General features: G+C 44.8%; 1 protein-coding gene across 1 annotated transcript in view; it reads left to right on the top strand.

Annotated features, from left to right (window-relative positions):
• Nucleotides 1-430: 430 nt before the first annotated feature.
• Nucleotides 431-15489, top strand: part of STOX1 (storkhead box 1) — a 53099-nt gene continuing 38040 nt past the window's right edge. Inside the window, exon 1 of the mRNA XM_083148945.1 lies at nucleotides 431-830. Coding sequence (XP_083005071.1) covers nucleotides 527-830 — 304 coding nt within the window. The 5' untranslated portion in view covers nucleotides 431-526. The remainder of the gene's footprint in view (nucleotides 831-15489) is intronic.

Here is a 15489-nt window from a genome sequence, read left to right as displayed (position 1 = left end):
CTGCGGCGGATGGGAACTAGTAGCGGTATTATTGTCCTGTATTACATCTCAGCATTACCCTAATTGTTGTCCTGTATTATATCTCAGCAGCACCCTGATTATTGTCATGTATTACATCTCAGCATTACCCTGATTGTTGTCCTGTATTACTTCTCAGCAGCACCCTGATTATTGTCCTGTATTACTTCTCAGCAGCACTCTGATTATTGTCCAGTATTACATCTCAGCAGCACCATGAATACTATCCTGCACTAGAATTGTGAATAACTAGGTATGGATGGATGGCCCAAAGAAAACACCCTTACCTTTAATCATTAAGCTCATTATACTACTCATACCCCACCCACAAACAGTCCCGCCCCTCGTTTGCAGCGGCTACCCATTGGTATTGGTGTAGTTGATTGATGCATGGAGGTCCCGCCCCCAGTAACCCAGGCAGCAGCAGCAGAAGCCGCAGTCAGTGTGTGTAACGGGGTAGAGGTAGTAGCGCAGAACTGTGGGTGGCAGTGTCCCATGTGAGTGCAGCATGTCCCGGGACAGGGTGCTCCAGTTGGCCCCTGCCTCCCTAGCCCTTGTCCTGAGCAGACTGGATGGCTCGGGAGAGGAGGGGGAGAGGGGCAGCCACATCTTCCAGGACTTTCAGGCTGCCAATGCGAGGTGCTTCTGGAACAGGAGGCTGGTCCGGGCCGTGTCGGAGGTGTCCTTCCAGGGCTGGCTGGAGAGCTGGGTGCTGCTGGTCCAGGGGCAGAGCTCCAGCCTAGAAGTGCTAAGAGATGCCTGGGTCCGGAGGGCACTGAGACCCCCCAGGGGCTTCCTCATCACTGCTCTGGGTAAGTACCCTGTGTGCATTACACCTCTGTGCCCCTGCCATGTTCTGTACTTCTGTGTGACTGCTCACTGGCCATGGGGCACTGGAAGCGTTTAAACATGAGCACAATGTTCTTCTTTTTATTCAGTCTCTTTTTCTAGTTATAAAAGTGGATTTTGAATGTCCCCCTTGTCTTTCACAACTTCTGCTTTTATATGATACACTTACCATCTGTAGCTTATTTCTGTAAATGCAGCTGTATGCACTGATCCATTAACAAAGATATTCTCATATAAGGTATATGTGTACTACATCATGCTTTACATTGCAGAGAATAATTTACAATATAGTGAAATAAATACTGCTGGAACCTCTGCAGATTATATATAGTAATCAAGTATTTTAGCAATGAAGATGCTTTTACCAATGTACAGTTACTTCTCTGTACCCCGGGTTCTGTATTTGTCGTGTATACAATGTGTGACCTGACTTTGGGACAGTGAAGAGAACTTTGTGGGGAAAAGTTTGGTAAAGTAGAACGTAAACTGGTTTCTGGAGATAAGTCTTTTTAGGTACAGCTTTATTTCTGTTACATTAATCATGCTGTCAAGCTAGACATCTGTGTATGGATATCATTACACAACTGGGGCTGACTTTCACCTGTATTCAGAGTTACATTTATTTATGTGGCTGTTAGTGAATGTACTTGCCATCGTTACCAGCACACGTGTACTATTCAGTGGTGGATTTTACCTATGGGCTGTATTAGCTGCTGTTGTTACCAACCCCGTCCCTGGTGCAAAAGTTCTGTCTGAATTGACCTGGATCTCTGCAGACACTCACCTCAGTCTGTCTAAACTTAAATGTACTCTAGGTGGAAACACCCCATTGATGCCCATTTATGCAACTCAGATGTGTGCCACTCTAAATAGCCCTCAGATATACATATACTTGTCAGACGCATACTTGCTTTCCTTGCTACTCGGAATCATGCCCCAAAGTGCACTTCATCAGATATGACCAATGTGGGATTAATGGGAATCATGTTTACTCTTCTGTGTTTATGTTGAACTCCTAAAGAAATCTATGGTGTGTGCTGTTGCCACGAGCAAGTCCACCCATAGCTCCTGACCAAGAACCTTTCTTTGTTTGGGGGGGGGGCACTGTTTTTTCTTAAATACAATTTGTCCGTTTTATAGGGTGTGGATCATTTGGTCGACATAAGTTAGGTCAACACAAGCATTTGGTCGGCATGGGCAAGGTCGACAGTCAAAAGGTTCAACATGGGGTTTTTCACAGTTTTTTTATCAGAATGTCGACACAGTCGACATGAACACTAAAACATAGCACCGCGTCCCCTCTCTGCACTAGCCATGCTTCAGGTACGGTGCCTCGCTATGCTCCGCACACTATTTTATTCTCCCACCAAGCCCTAGTGCAGGAGTTATTAAACTTTTTTGCTCTGGGACCCCATCAGACAATAAAAATTATTACAGGACCCCAGCAAGTAACCACAGAATGGCCGCCACATGTGTGGTCAGTGAACTGAAGTACCCGCTATTGTGACAGGGAGGCAGTGGGTAATGAGGGGATGGAAAAGGGAAGCAGAGGGTGTTTACTTAATGAGTTATCCCCTGTTCCCCCTTCCACAGGCATTAATCTGATGGTCAGCAACATGGAGACTTGACCCCATTCTGAGGAGGTCGGGACCCACTTTGGGGTCAGGACCCACAGTTTGAGAACCGCTGCCCAAGTGGATGGTAGGGCATGAAATACCGCCCGTCGGCACATGTTGGCTCAAACCGTGAAAAACCCCATGTCGACCTTTTGCTTGTAGGCACACAGAGCTGCACATTGTAAGATAGGACCACATGATTATCCTCCTCTCCATTTTGGTAGAAACCCTTGGCTGCATGTCCGACTGTCATATATAGCTAATCCGACAGTGGAAGTACAAGCTGCAGACCACGGTCATGAACAGACCGTGGCCCAATATGATATCCTGTGGTTTGCACGCAGCACTGAATTCCGCAGCATCAGTGGTGTAACTAAATTTTGCTCCCCCCTGCCACAAACTTTTTGGCAGGGGGGAGCAAAATGTATAGTTACACCACTGATGCTGCGGAATTCAGTGCTGCGTGCAAACCACAGGATATCATATTGGGCACTGTCGGATAAGCTATATATGACAGTCGGACATGCAGCCAAGGGTTTCTACCAGAATAGAGAGGAGGGTAATCATGTAGTCCTATCTTACAATGTGCAGCTCTGTGTGCCTACAAGCCAAGTCTGCCCACTGATAGACTAATTTAATTGTGCACGGACTGTTGTCATTGTGTCCACTAGATAGGTTTGCATTCAATGTGCATTTTTATTCTGTGTTATCAATTCTATTTTCTATCGTATTGTATGTTAAGCTGGCCATACACTACTGCGATCTCTCGCAACAGTGTATGGCAAGCCGATTGCCTGCAAGCCCCCCCCCCCCCCGGACCTTCCCAGGCAGCAGGGACGCATGCGGTCTTTTCACATGTGATGGCTCGCATGCGGCCCCTGTTCTCCACCACCGGTAGGAAGGTCGGAGGTCAGACCTGCATGTCGATCTGACCTCAGACTGAGGGGTCATCACACTCACCCGATTTGGCCTGATTTTTTTGTCGGGAACAGGTGAAATTGGCCCAAATCGCAGTAGTGTATGAGGACCATAAGAATTTCAAGTTAAGGTACAGGTGTTCTCAGTATGTAGGTTCAAACCTGCCACTAACTAGCGCAAGGCAAGCCATTCATTCACTTTTATCGCCAATTGATCATATGGGTGTCCTCTTTGGCCACATATACAGAACGGAGGGAATGGTTGGACCCTGATATAGGCTACCTCCTCCCCTTGCAGCTTCAGGCAAGGTGCCTCGTTCTGCTACCACGGCGTTCAGCACACTTTACCATACACATGGATTCCAAATTTGAATAGTGAAGTAACCAACTCCCCAAAAATTAAAAAAAATCATGAAAATGCCGGCTGACCTTTTCACATATTGCCCTATTGTTCGTGTCGCCTTTTGTTAATGTCAACCTGCCATCCAGATACTGTTGACTCCTCAGATATGGCAAAGAAAACGGCTAGTTAGGTCTTCTGGTCAGGCATTCATCAGACAGGATGGTCTTCTTGGGATGCAAACCAAAATTGGCCACTTTAGTCTTAACAACATAGAGCTGAATATGCATGCTATTGCTTTCAGAGGCCATGGATAATGCATCACAATGTTCTACAATAACAGTAAATCTTAATGTTGGACAGTGAAAGCAGGAACAGGATGGTCACCAGACACCAGTTCTTATTTGGGCAGTTAGGAATTTCAGATGCCTGGCTTTAATGTGTGGGTCCCTAAAATCCTTAGAAATGAGCACTGGGTTGTGGGACCAGAACTTGCAGCTGAACCACAGCAGGTACAGGTTTGTGAGGAGCATTTAGAGATTTTGCTGCTTTCTTGCAAATCCGTCCACTTATATCTGCAAATTTAATTAAGCCACCTCCGTTGTGCCTTATAAATAATACGGCATTAAAACTGTTCCACATGTTGACTATATTATTTAAAAAAAAGAACCCCCACCCCCCAATAAAAAATAAAACAAACCAACAGTGCAGACATCTGTTTCTTGTCTAGGTATCTACAAACATGTTCACAAATGCTCCTCGCCCCTGCCACCGCCACACACAACCACATGCCAAACTGCTTGTTACTATGTTTACATGAAGCCTTAGAAATTCTATTTTCTATAATTTGGTTTATAAAAACTAAAGCTTAAATTTCACTTAATTTCACTTGTATTCCAACCCCCCCCCCCCCCCCCCCCAATAAAAGTAAAAATTCACATTAGTCCCTGCCCCAGTGGAGCTTACAATCTACATTCCCTACCACATGTACATACACACACACACACAGACATTCTAGGGTTAATTTTGTTAGGAAACCATTAACCTACCAGTATAGTTTTGGATTGTGGGAGGAAACCGGAGCATCCGGAGGAAACCCACACAAATACAGGGAGAATATACAAACTCCACACAGTTAGTACCATGTCATTCTACAGAATGCTTTTCATAATGTGCAAGTGCAACATCTTTACAACTAAAGAATTCCCGGGACCAGTGCATACGATCATCAGATCATAATATATAATGTCCTTTCATGACCTATATATCACTTATTTTTGTAAGTTGATGGTATAACTTGCCTCCACAATTAAATAATGCTTCTTTATAACTTGGTTTAGTAATCTGAGGCTACACTACTTGTCCAGATTTGAGTAAAGTGAAATGAAACAACCGTAAGCAAGACACACCTCTATCTAGTTTGTATCTAGTGTAACCTAATAGCCCACAGATAATAGTACCTTGTAATGACTTGTATCTGTGCACACCTGTCTACCCTGCGCTTGTAGCTGCTTCTAGTGTGATGTTGGAATCATGGCATGCGTTTCATGTCATTCTTTGGCACGTTTGCACCATTTTATCAAATAAGCCCCTATGTGTTCATTGGCTAAGAGGTCTGTCTATCATCCAGTTATTTATGTTGGATATGCTAACACTCCTTTAGTGTTCATTCTAGCACCCGCTATCTTTGAAAACCCATGCAGATCCTTTTCCCTGCCTGGGGTGTCGCTGTCTGCTGTGGTGTTTCTAGCGGGTGCCGGACGGCTCCCCGACAGTCGGGATTCTGACAGTCATTCCTGCGACGTCGGAATCCCAACTGCTCCCTCGTGGGGGTCCACGACCCCCATAGAGGGAGAATAAAATAGGTGGCGAGTGCAGCTCGTCACCGTGCCTGCAGCGTGGCGAGCCCGCAAGGGGCTTCATTGCGCTCCCCACGTTGTGCAGTCGGGCTAACATACCACACCCGTTTCTAGCACAGGTCTGGTTTGCATATCAGTGCTGATATACAGACTACACTGCACTACAGCAGACAGTGACACCCCAGGCAGGGAAGAGGAACTGCATGGGTTTTCAAAGATAGCAGGTGCTAGAATGTACACTACTCCTTATTTATCAGTGCATCACAGCAATACAGAATGCTATTGGGACACATGTTACATCCAGTGGCGTAACGAAAATTTTTGCTCCCCCCCCCCGCCGGGACAATTTCGCGCGCCCCCCCCCCCCCCGGACAATTTTGCCGCTGCCCCCCGCAGGGGTCCGTTCGGCGCGGAGGTACCTGTATTCATTTCAGGGAGAGCCTGGAGGTCCCTGCGCCTGCGGCGCTGAGTATGATGTTGCCGGCCGGGGTCCCTGCAGTGAAGTGGAAATGGGTCCGTTCGGCGCGGAGGTACCTGTATTCATTTCAGGGAGAGCCTGGAGGTCCCTGCGCCTGCGCCGCTGAGTAGGATGTTGCCGGCCGGGGTCCCTGCAGTGAAGTGGAAATAACGCGCTATCTCCGCCGGAGATAGCGCGTTATTTCCACTTCACTGCAGGGACCCCGGCCGGCAACATCCTACTCAGCGGCGCAGGGACCTCCAGGCTCTCCCTGCCTGAATACAGGTACCTCCGCGCCGCACGGACCCCCCGGCCAGCTCCCCGCTGCACCCACAAGCAGTGGGGAGCTGGCTGAGAAAAAATAGCGCCCGCAGACACCCGGCGCCTCCCCGCCACCGCGGGGGCTGCGTCCTTATAGTTACGCCAGTGGTTACATCCCGCAGTGCCTCTTGGAGCCCTATTGAAAACATTGCTCCTCCTAAGCAAAGGTTTTCTGCCAGTGGAGGGTTACTGTGGTATGTGCTTGCGTGGCTAATGTCTTTGCCTGCACATAGAGATTTGAGGCCTGATTTTGGGTACCACACTAAAACATTATGCATGCAGTTGGCCAATGTTTTAAGTACTACACATGCGTCATAATTGTTATTGTGCAGAAAACATTTGGTCGAATGGTGTGGGCATTTTAGTGGCAGTACCCAGGGTGCAATGCAGATGCGAGTCAGAAGATACAAAACTGCTCACACAGTATGCCAGTGGTTCCCAAACTGTGTGCCGTGGCTCCTTGGGGTGCCTCGGGACACTTGCAGGTGTGCCCCAGGTTGGTGGTCCAGGACCAATTCAATTTATTTATGGTTAATTATTTATGGGCAAAACCAGTGCTGGTGCCTGACCATCATAAAATGTGTACAAACAGAAGCAAATCCTGCCCTTTACCACATAACTGACCCTTAGAATTGCATATAAACCCAATCTAATTAATTGTTTTTGGGCCTAGGGGTGCCGCGAAAAAATTCTGATAGACTAGGGTGCCGTGATTCAAAAAAGTTTGGGAACCCCTGCAGTATGCCATACTCGGATGGTACACCAATTGTGGCGCTAAAGACCTATCAAAACCGATTTACACAGGTACAATGTGCTGCAAGTGGCTGTTTTAGCTATAGGCCCATGCACCCTAGAACAGGCCAACGTTGGCCCTCCAGATGTTGTGAAACAACACACCTCAGCATGCTTTGCAATAGTTTTAGCATTCTCTAATAGCAAAACTTTGGCAAAGCATGCTGGGATGTGTAGTTTCACAACATCTGGAGGGCCAACGTTGGACATGCCTGCCCTAGAAGATTATCTTTCCAATCTGGCTGGTTGGAATGAAAATCTGCATTTTTTTGGGAGCAATTGGCCATTTGCTCCTAAACATGGAAAACAGTAAAAAACTGGTCCTATAGACAAATTGGTTAAATCAATTTATGCAGATGACTGCTTGTGTCCATTTTCCAGTGTTTGGGAGCAAACAGGTGACTGTAATTTGTTCCCAGACATTTCCAGATTTTCATTCCAACCAGCCAGATTGGAAAGATAATCTTCTAGTGTGTATGGGCCTGTAACACCAAAAATGGTACTGCATTAGCTTTCTATATGCAGGCCTTTGGCTCCAAGGGTATTAGGCTAATGTGGTACAGGAATGTTCCGGCGAGGAGAAAAGGTGGTGTTTGTTTGGTTGAAGCAGTGTGGCAGGAAGAGGATGCTCTTTTCCTGCTGTTCTCCTATGCAATTTTCCAACCCATCTTCAATGCACTACTATGGTGCGATCTCTAAATGCAGGAAGCGCCAGGACCTCAATGTTAGCTACAGTACAGGACTGGCATTTCCACATAGCACAAACAGAAGCAGCACAGTTCTGACTGTTTGTTTGCAATTTTCAGTACTTGTGTAGTTTCACGGCGCCAGCATGGCGCCGTGCGTCTGAGTCCCCTTGCGGGGCTCGTTTTGCTCGCCCACGCTGCGGGCTCGGTGGCTCGCTACGCTTGCCACACTATTTAACATCAACTCCATGCCAACATGGATAGTGGAGGTATGAACTATCCATGTTAGTTTTGTGGCGAGTGTAGAACCCGGAAGTAGCACGGAGCCATGCTGGCGCCGTGAAACTACACAAGTACCCAATTTTCTACTAATTACTTTTTTTTTTACTAAAAGCTGGAGGAAAGGGATTTCTTCTTCTTATAACTAGAGGCCCAAGTCTCTCTGGGTATGCTGGTCCCCAATTGTCAGGTTCAGCTAATGCCATTCTTAGATGGCACTATCTAGCTACACTTCTCACTGTCTCAACTTTTACTATGGCTGCAGTTCCCATACAGATTTATAGAGATGGAGATAAGGGCACCAAATAAGTTGGGATCCTCTCAATTTAAGAAGAGGATATTTGGCTCCATAATTAGTTCCCCTTGCTGTGAGAATGCAACTGTTGCCATTTTTACACATTGAACTAGCAGTGGGAAACATTCATCAATAACCAGATGCCTCCAGAATATATTGTTATCTTTTAGTTTATCAGTAGAACATCTTTTGTCTAATGTATATGATATTATTATATGTTAAGTCTCCTTTGTATCCATGTGATTACAGTGTGTCCGATAAGGGTGGGAAGTGCTAGCTGCTCACGGGAATCACATTCTGCTCTGTTAGTAACTGACGGTGGTGTTTGTTCTTGTGTGTTCAGCTGAGGAGGCGCTGTAAAAACCCTGCTGTTCACAATGTTTACTTATCAATGAGGAAACTGAGAGCTGATTTCACTGATGCTAACACGCAGACCTATAGCTGGTGACTCCGTGCCATTCTCGCAGAGGTAGGTATTGTGAAATTGGAAGCTAGTCAAAGTTTTTTGTTTTTAATCTAATAACCTCAGCACAGGCTTGTGATGTCACTGTGCAAGCAATGGCACACCACAGCCAACTGAAGAGGTTATTGTTCCTTTAGAAAAGGTCACCTGAGCCGATTGTAAATATAGATTTTGATAATGTAAGCTAGATATCAACAGCTACCTGCATGATTAAGGATGGGCCAGCCAGCCAACCATGGGCTTACACAGTAGTGATAGGCAACCCGATACACTTCAGGGGTTGCATTGGGAGGCCTCTAAAAGGGCTGCATGTAACAGGGGGTTATGCAGGGGGTCTTAGGGGGTTATTCAGTCTCCCGCCGCTCTTCCCAATGGGGGAAATAGCGGCGGGGCCCTATTCGATGCTGTCTTTCCCGACAGTATTGATCAGGGATCTTGGCAGAACGGGCCAGACTTTAGAAGCAGTTGGGCCCGTACTGCCGAGAACGGCTGTGGATTGTGTCTCGCGATCACGCCCCCTTTTTGTCATTCGGCAGGCAGGACATTGAATCCCGCCTGCGGATAGTCAGCCGAGAACAGTACAGGCTCACGTCTGTCGTGCCAGCCTGACAGTTGTGACCCGGGATTGAATATCCCCCTAAATCTTGGTAGCAAGTCAAATGAATACAATTATTCAATGAATGAGAACCCTACATTAGCTTACAAGTAAGCCATTTTAGTTGTGTATGTCCGGCTCATTGCAAAAACACAAGAGACATCTGCAAACCTGACTTATGTTCAATACTTGCGTGTGTTGTGTCTGCACATGTAGTGCTGGTGCCTGACATACAATATCAATGTGAGGTACCCAGAAGTCTATATGAAAAAGTACTACTAAAGCATGCTAGTACATAACCAGCTTCGAAAAAATGTCCAGCCATTTACACGCTGTACAATAGTGTAGGTAGTGTATCTTCTATTTTAGTAATGCCGATTGACACAAGGAAAGTGAGAAGTTATCCTGCCCATACATATGTGAGATATCGCATACAGATTTCAACCGCATCTGGCCGATAAATCGAATGATTGTATGCACAAAATGTGTACCATTAGACGCGATGCGTGGGCACGCCGCTCGTGTGTCGCGTCTCACGGTCTTATGTACTGCACATGAGTTTTATGAGTTCTGGTCACTTCCTGGCCCCTCCTCCTCTTTTTTTAAATCGAATGCACTAAAATGCTTTTTTCATGCGATTTATCAAATGCTGAGCTTCAAGGGAAATCGAACCCGAGATCGAATCGAATGCAATTGCACATATGTATGGGCAGCATAAGACAGAAAAGAGGTACAAAAAAACAACTTGGCTTAAGGGATATCTTTCTTCTATATCTGACGGTAGCATAGTAATGGGTTGCTTGTGCTTTGTGCCTGTGAAGCACAGCTAGTGTGAATTTTAGGTAACTCCTCTCATTTAGCTGCCCAGGGAGGTTTGCGGAATGCAATCTTTATAATTTGTGTCTGAAAATTACACTGGATAAAGGAGAGTCTTAGTAGGTCCATGTGTAATTGTAAAAATATGCTAACCAAAGTGGTGACCTTCTTTTTGGAAGAGATTGACCTTGCACCAACATTCATCTCTGAGGGACTGTTTAAAGTATAAATATAATTATCATGATGGTAACATTTTTATTTCCAAAAGCATTCCACTGAAGACCTACATGCCCCGAGATTATTGCAGAATGTCAGTTGCTGCCTGCTTATTAAATATGATATGTTTTCCTTATAACATGTGGTTCAGCTATTTCACAGGATTTCAATATACCACTTATTATGAAAAAGTGTATTTACAATTGATAATTACATATGTATATTTTGCCTCTGATTAAAGCCTAGGAGCCCACATACATCAAATACAAAGTGTCAGGTTTGTGTCCATTCAGTGTCTTTGAAAGCAACATATAAAGTTGTAGATGTTTTGTATGTTTGTTGTGAAGCATATATATTTTCAGATATCTATCTATCTATCTATCTATCTATCTATCTATCTATCTATCTATCTATCTATCTATCTATATGTAGAAATATGTCTCAGCATCAAAATCAAAACTTTGATATATCATTTTTACCATAATGCTTCACAAATGGCTCAGTATGTATGTACTGAGTATTTTATCGGCCAGCGAATTTCATTACATTGTTTGGCATACACACTGGGCAAAAAACGTCCAGTGTGTATGCACCTTTAAACTCTTAACTCTCTGAGGATTCACACTTCTTCATGATGATCATAAAATCATTCAAATCACAAATTAATTAAGAACATCAGTCAGAAGAAAGATATAAGATTTAAGCTGTGTACACACGCTTCAAGCTTTTTTTCACTGTTTTCGATTCGATTTTGCTTATAGAAGCAATATCAAATCCACTGCGAATGGATTTTAGGACACTTTCGATCAGCATTCGATTCGATGTGCACTCCCGTCTTCTCAAAATCGAAAAGAAAAATAGACTGTGCAGTCAAGGAAATATCGAATGTGTACAATGTAGCATGAATGTAAATCAAAATCGATATCTAATGCAAAAGTACAGATCTAATGCCAAATTGAATGGGAAGATCTAATGGCAGATCTAATAGAAAATAAAATCTGAAACAAAACGAAGTGTGTGTACATAGCTTTACAAAGCTTTTAGTGCCAGATCCACTTAGCAACTGCAAACTTTGTACAACAATTCCAGTCCTTACGCCAGTCCTTTTAAGCACCTCGATGGGATTCGAATAAGGCAAGCAAGGTGATCCAGGCCTAATATGCCCATGGGATGTTAGTGTGCCAGAACAGGCACATCAATGCAAAAATGTCACTCTACAAGAAGAGCCAAGGCCTATGGTAACTCTGATAGTGTTGTTCTTCGATACCAGAAATAAGAGAAACTCTTTATTGGACACCCAGTAGCCCAAGCACATCCTAAACCTACGTTTTCTGAGGGGGTGAAAATCATTGATTTAAACCCACACAAAATCTTGCCTACACTTTTTCAGAAAGGACTTCAGAGACCATTAAATGTGCAGGAAGAGTCTGTGGTCATCTGAGGAGACCAAGACTTAACTTTTTGGTCTCAACACCAAGCGCAACATTTGGAGAGCACTCTGATGAATGTACTGAGAGCATAATGTTATGCAAATGCATCAGTACCACAGGGACTGTTAACTTATTTTTCTATTGCAAATTTGAGGAATGATCTTCATTCTTTTTTCTCCTAGTCCTGTATAAACCTGTATTTTTTTATTCAATGAACTTATGATTATAAAAGTTGGCAAACGATTGTGCAGGGGAGTATTAATTGGCCGATTCAGACCCATTCGTAACGAGTGGAATTCGGGCCGGTCCTCAATGTTCTGGGATTGTGCATGCATGAACCTCGGGAGCAAACGGCTTCTGGCCCGTTTGCCGCGGGAAGGGGGCGGCAGCAGGGGAATGCCCAGTGTTTTATGGGCGCCCCCATAAAAACACTGGGCGTTCTGCTGCTAATGCAGGTGTGTCGATGCCTGCTTTGGGGCGGGCGCCCGCCCCCAATTCAACGGAAAGCGTGTAAATGAAAAGTCAGTCCAGGCTGACTTTTTTTGTTAGGAATGACAGAAAAATCATTTGATGGCGAGTGACCATGTTAGTGAGGGGAATCGTGTGGCGTGTACATGTTCGCTAGCCTAGCGAAATGGTCTGAATTAGGCCCTAAGTGTAGAGGAAATCCGTGTGAAGTCTCCGGCCTGGGCACCCTCCACTCGAGATGGCTAGTGTCAGTATTTAAACAAAGTGAATGCTTGTTTATTACTGTAATTTTAGCGCAAAATATTTTTTGTGTATTTTTTTGGGTAGTATGTGTTTATTTGTAGTAGGAATTCCTCATAATCACATTTTATATTACATCAGCAAAACCAAAGAATGCCTATATAATACTATACTGTGTCTCTTTACCTGTCTATGCAAGTCACATGACCTCAAGCTTTGGAACTGCAGTTTGTGATCTCTCAATTAGGTGTTCCCTGAAGACTGGTTTAACATAGGAGCTTGCCAAGAGTTAAGTAACCAGATAGTGTATTTTTATTTCCATTCTGTTTCACATGCTTTTGGAACAAACAGTCTAGTCTTGGGTGAGTTGCATAAGTATCTGTGTAAAGAAAGAATAGCCCTTCAGAGCAGGGCCCACTGTATGTTGTATGCCAGAAAATAGTTGGTTTTCTAGCAGCAAAACTTGAGAATGAGAAAGTGATTTTAAGGTATTGCATGTGTTCTAGTGCTGTCCAGCATCTTTGTGGAGCGGACCGTACATCATTCTCCCTTGGTCACTCTTACATATTATATGTAACAGGACCGTCTCGGCTAATAACAGCTGGTAGATTATATTTCTTTGAAAGATTTCTTAAAATAGCCAAGAATCAACGTTTTTTTTGTTTGTTTTTGTGATTTTAAAATACATGTTTGGGGCATGTTGTCTGGCTGCTAAGTGTAATGCTGGTGTTATGCAAGTCGCCAGTCTCCAGCACAAAGTTAGATCGCTCTACATTCACCTGATCAGATTACTGGAATTTTGTGAAGAGCCTCCTGCTCCCTAAATCATGTGCCAATACTTTTTTCCTACTTTAGGGAGAACCTTGACCACATACATGTGAGACATAACTAAGGGTACTTGTTTCCTAGAAGGGCGCCCATCGCGGGCATCGCATGTACATCGCATGCCATTATAATGGCATGCGATGGCCGCGATTTTACATAGAAATGCATGGTAAAATGTAAATCGCGTCGATCGCATGCGGCCAAAAAATCGCATGCGATGCGACCGACGCGATTACTGATTTAGGGAACAATGTTAAATGGGTGCCGGACAGGTTGTCGGAGTCCCATACCACACCCTGTTAAATGGCCCAATTGACCTGATTTTACATAGGGAACAATGTTAAATGGCCCACAGACCCCAAATAGCCACCCTGAAGTGTGAAATGGCCCCCCCAATTGTTGACGCCACCCCACGATCAACGTCAACCCGAAGCGTGGCGAGTGCAGCGGTACGCGTCCTCCGACCTTTTCATACCCCCACTATCCACGTCGGCGTGGAGTTGAGAATAGAAAGTGTGGCGAGCGCAGCGAGGTGAGCGGACGTGGAATACGAGCCCGAAGCGTGTGCTCGCTGTGCTCGCCACGCTTCGGGAGCATGTTCCGCGTCCCCTCGCAGGGCTTGCTACGCTCGCCACGCTTCGGACACGGTGGCTCGCTGCGCTCGCCACATTTTCTGTTCTCAACTCCACACCGACGTGGATAGTGGGGGTATGAAAAGGTCAGAGGACACGTACCGCCGCCCCTCGCGGGCTCGCTGCGCTCGCCACGCTTCGGGTTGACGTTGATCGTGGGGTGGCGTTAACAATTGGGGCCATTTCACACTTCAGGGTGGGTATTTGGGGTCTGTGGGCCATTTAACATTGTTCCCTATGTGAAATCGCGGTAATCGCGTCGGTTGCATCGCATGCGATTTTTTTTTTTGTTTGGCCACATGCGATGCGACCGACGCAATTTTTTTTTCTTGAGCTGCCTAAGAACAAAATCGTGGGCGCCCTTCTTGGAAACAAGTACCTAACTAAGGGCCTTATTTTGGTTCATTCTTTCTGACAAAATCCTTCTTAGATGGACAAAACCATGTGCACTGCAGGGGGGGCAGATGTAACATGTGCAGAGAGAATTAGATTTGGGTGAGTAATTTTGTTTCTGTGCAGGGAAAATACTGACTGCTTTATTTTTACACTGCAATATAGATCTCACTTTGAAGTAAAACCCCACCCAAATCTAATTCTCTCTGCACATGTTACATCTGCCCCACCTGCAGTGCACATGGTTTTGCCCATCTAAGAAGGATTTTGTCAGAAAGAATGAACCAAAATAAGGCCCTAAGTTCATGAGTATTGTTGTGAACATGTCAATGTTTATTTCAGATAGTTGTCCTGTATCCTGGCTAGTAGTGTTTCATCCAGTGATCATTTAGGGAAAGGTGCTTATCTGGTAATTCAAGAGACCCATTATGCATATTTGCTAATAGGCAGATTTTACGCCCAATCATTAGAATTTCCTATCGCTGCAATAAGATGTTAATATTTGTCCAAATGCGCCATGCCTGCAGTACTCCCATATTACACCCATTGAATGTTATATGTGTGTGTGCGTCTGTTTATCCACCTCTCGCCGCTGCCCATCAACACCCAGCACATTCCAGAGGCAGCTCCATTGGTCCTGGGACAGTGTATGCAGACACTGTGGAACACATCACCAGCATACATGAACATCTGCATTGTGTGCGACACAGAATCAGCGTCAATACGTCCCACCAGCCTTTTATTTGTATTTTTATTTTGTTTTGCATTGCTCTATCAAGTTTAGTGACTTTTCCCAGTAGCCTTCTGATTTTGATAAATGATCTCTAGAATGTTATCCCACATATTTAATTATATACTGTAATTGGGCACCAAGTTATTTATTTTTATCCAAACTCCATCAACAATACATTAAGCAGGTTAATCTTGAATTGCTGGCTCAAATCCAATTCCATATTTTTTTTTCTTGGCAGATTTTTTTTTT

The sequence above is a fragment of the Crinia signifera genome, chromosome 6 (assembly GCF_055691185.1).
Source record: "Crinia signifera chromosome 6, ASM5569118v1, whole genome shotgun sequence".
In the NCBI taxonomy this organism is placed as follows: Eukaryota; Metazoa; Chordata; class Amphibia; order Anura; family Myobatrachidae; genus Crinia; species Crinia signifera.
This window is presented reverse-complemented; position numbering and strand designations above follow the sequence as displayed.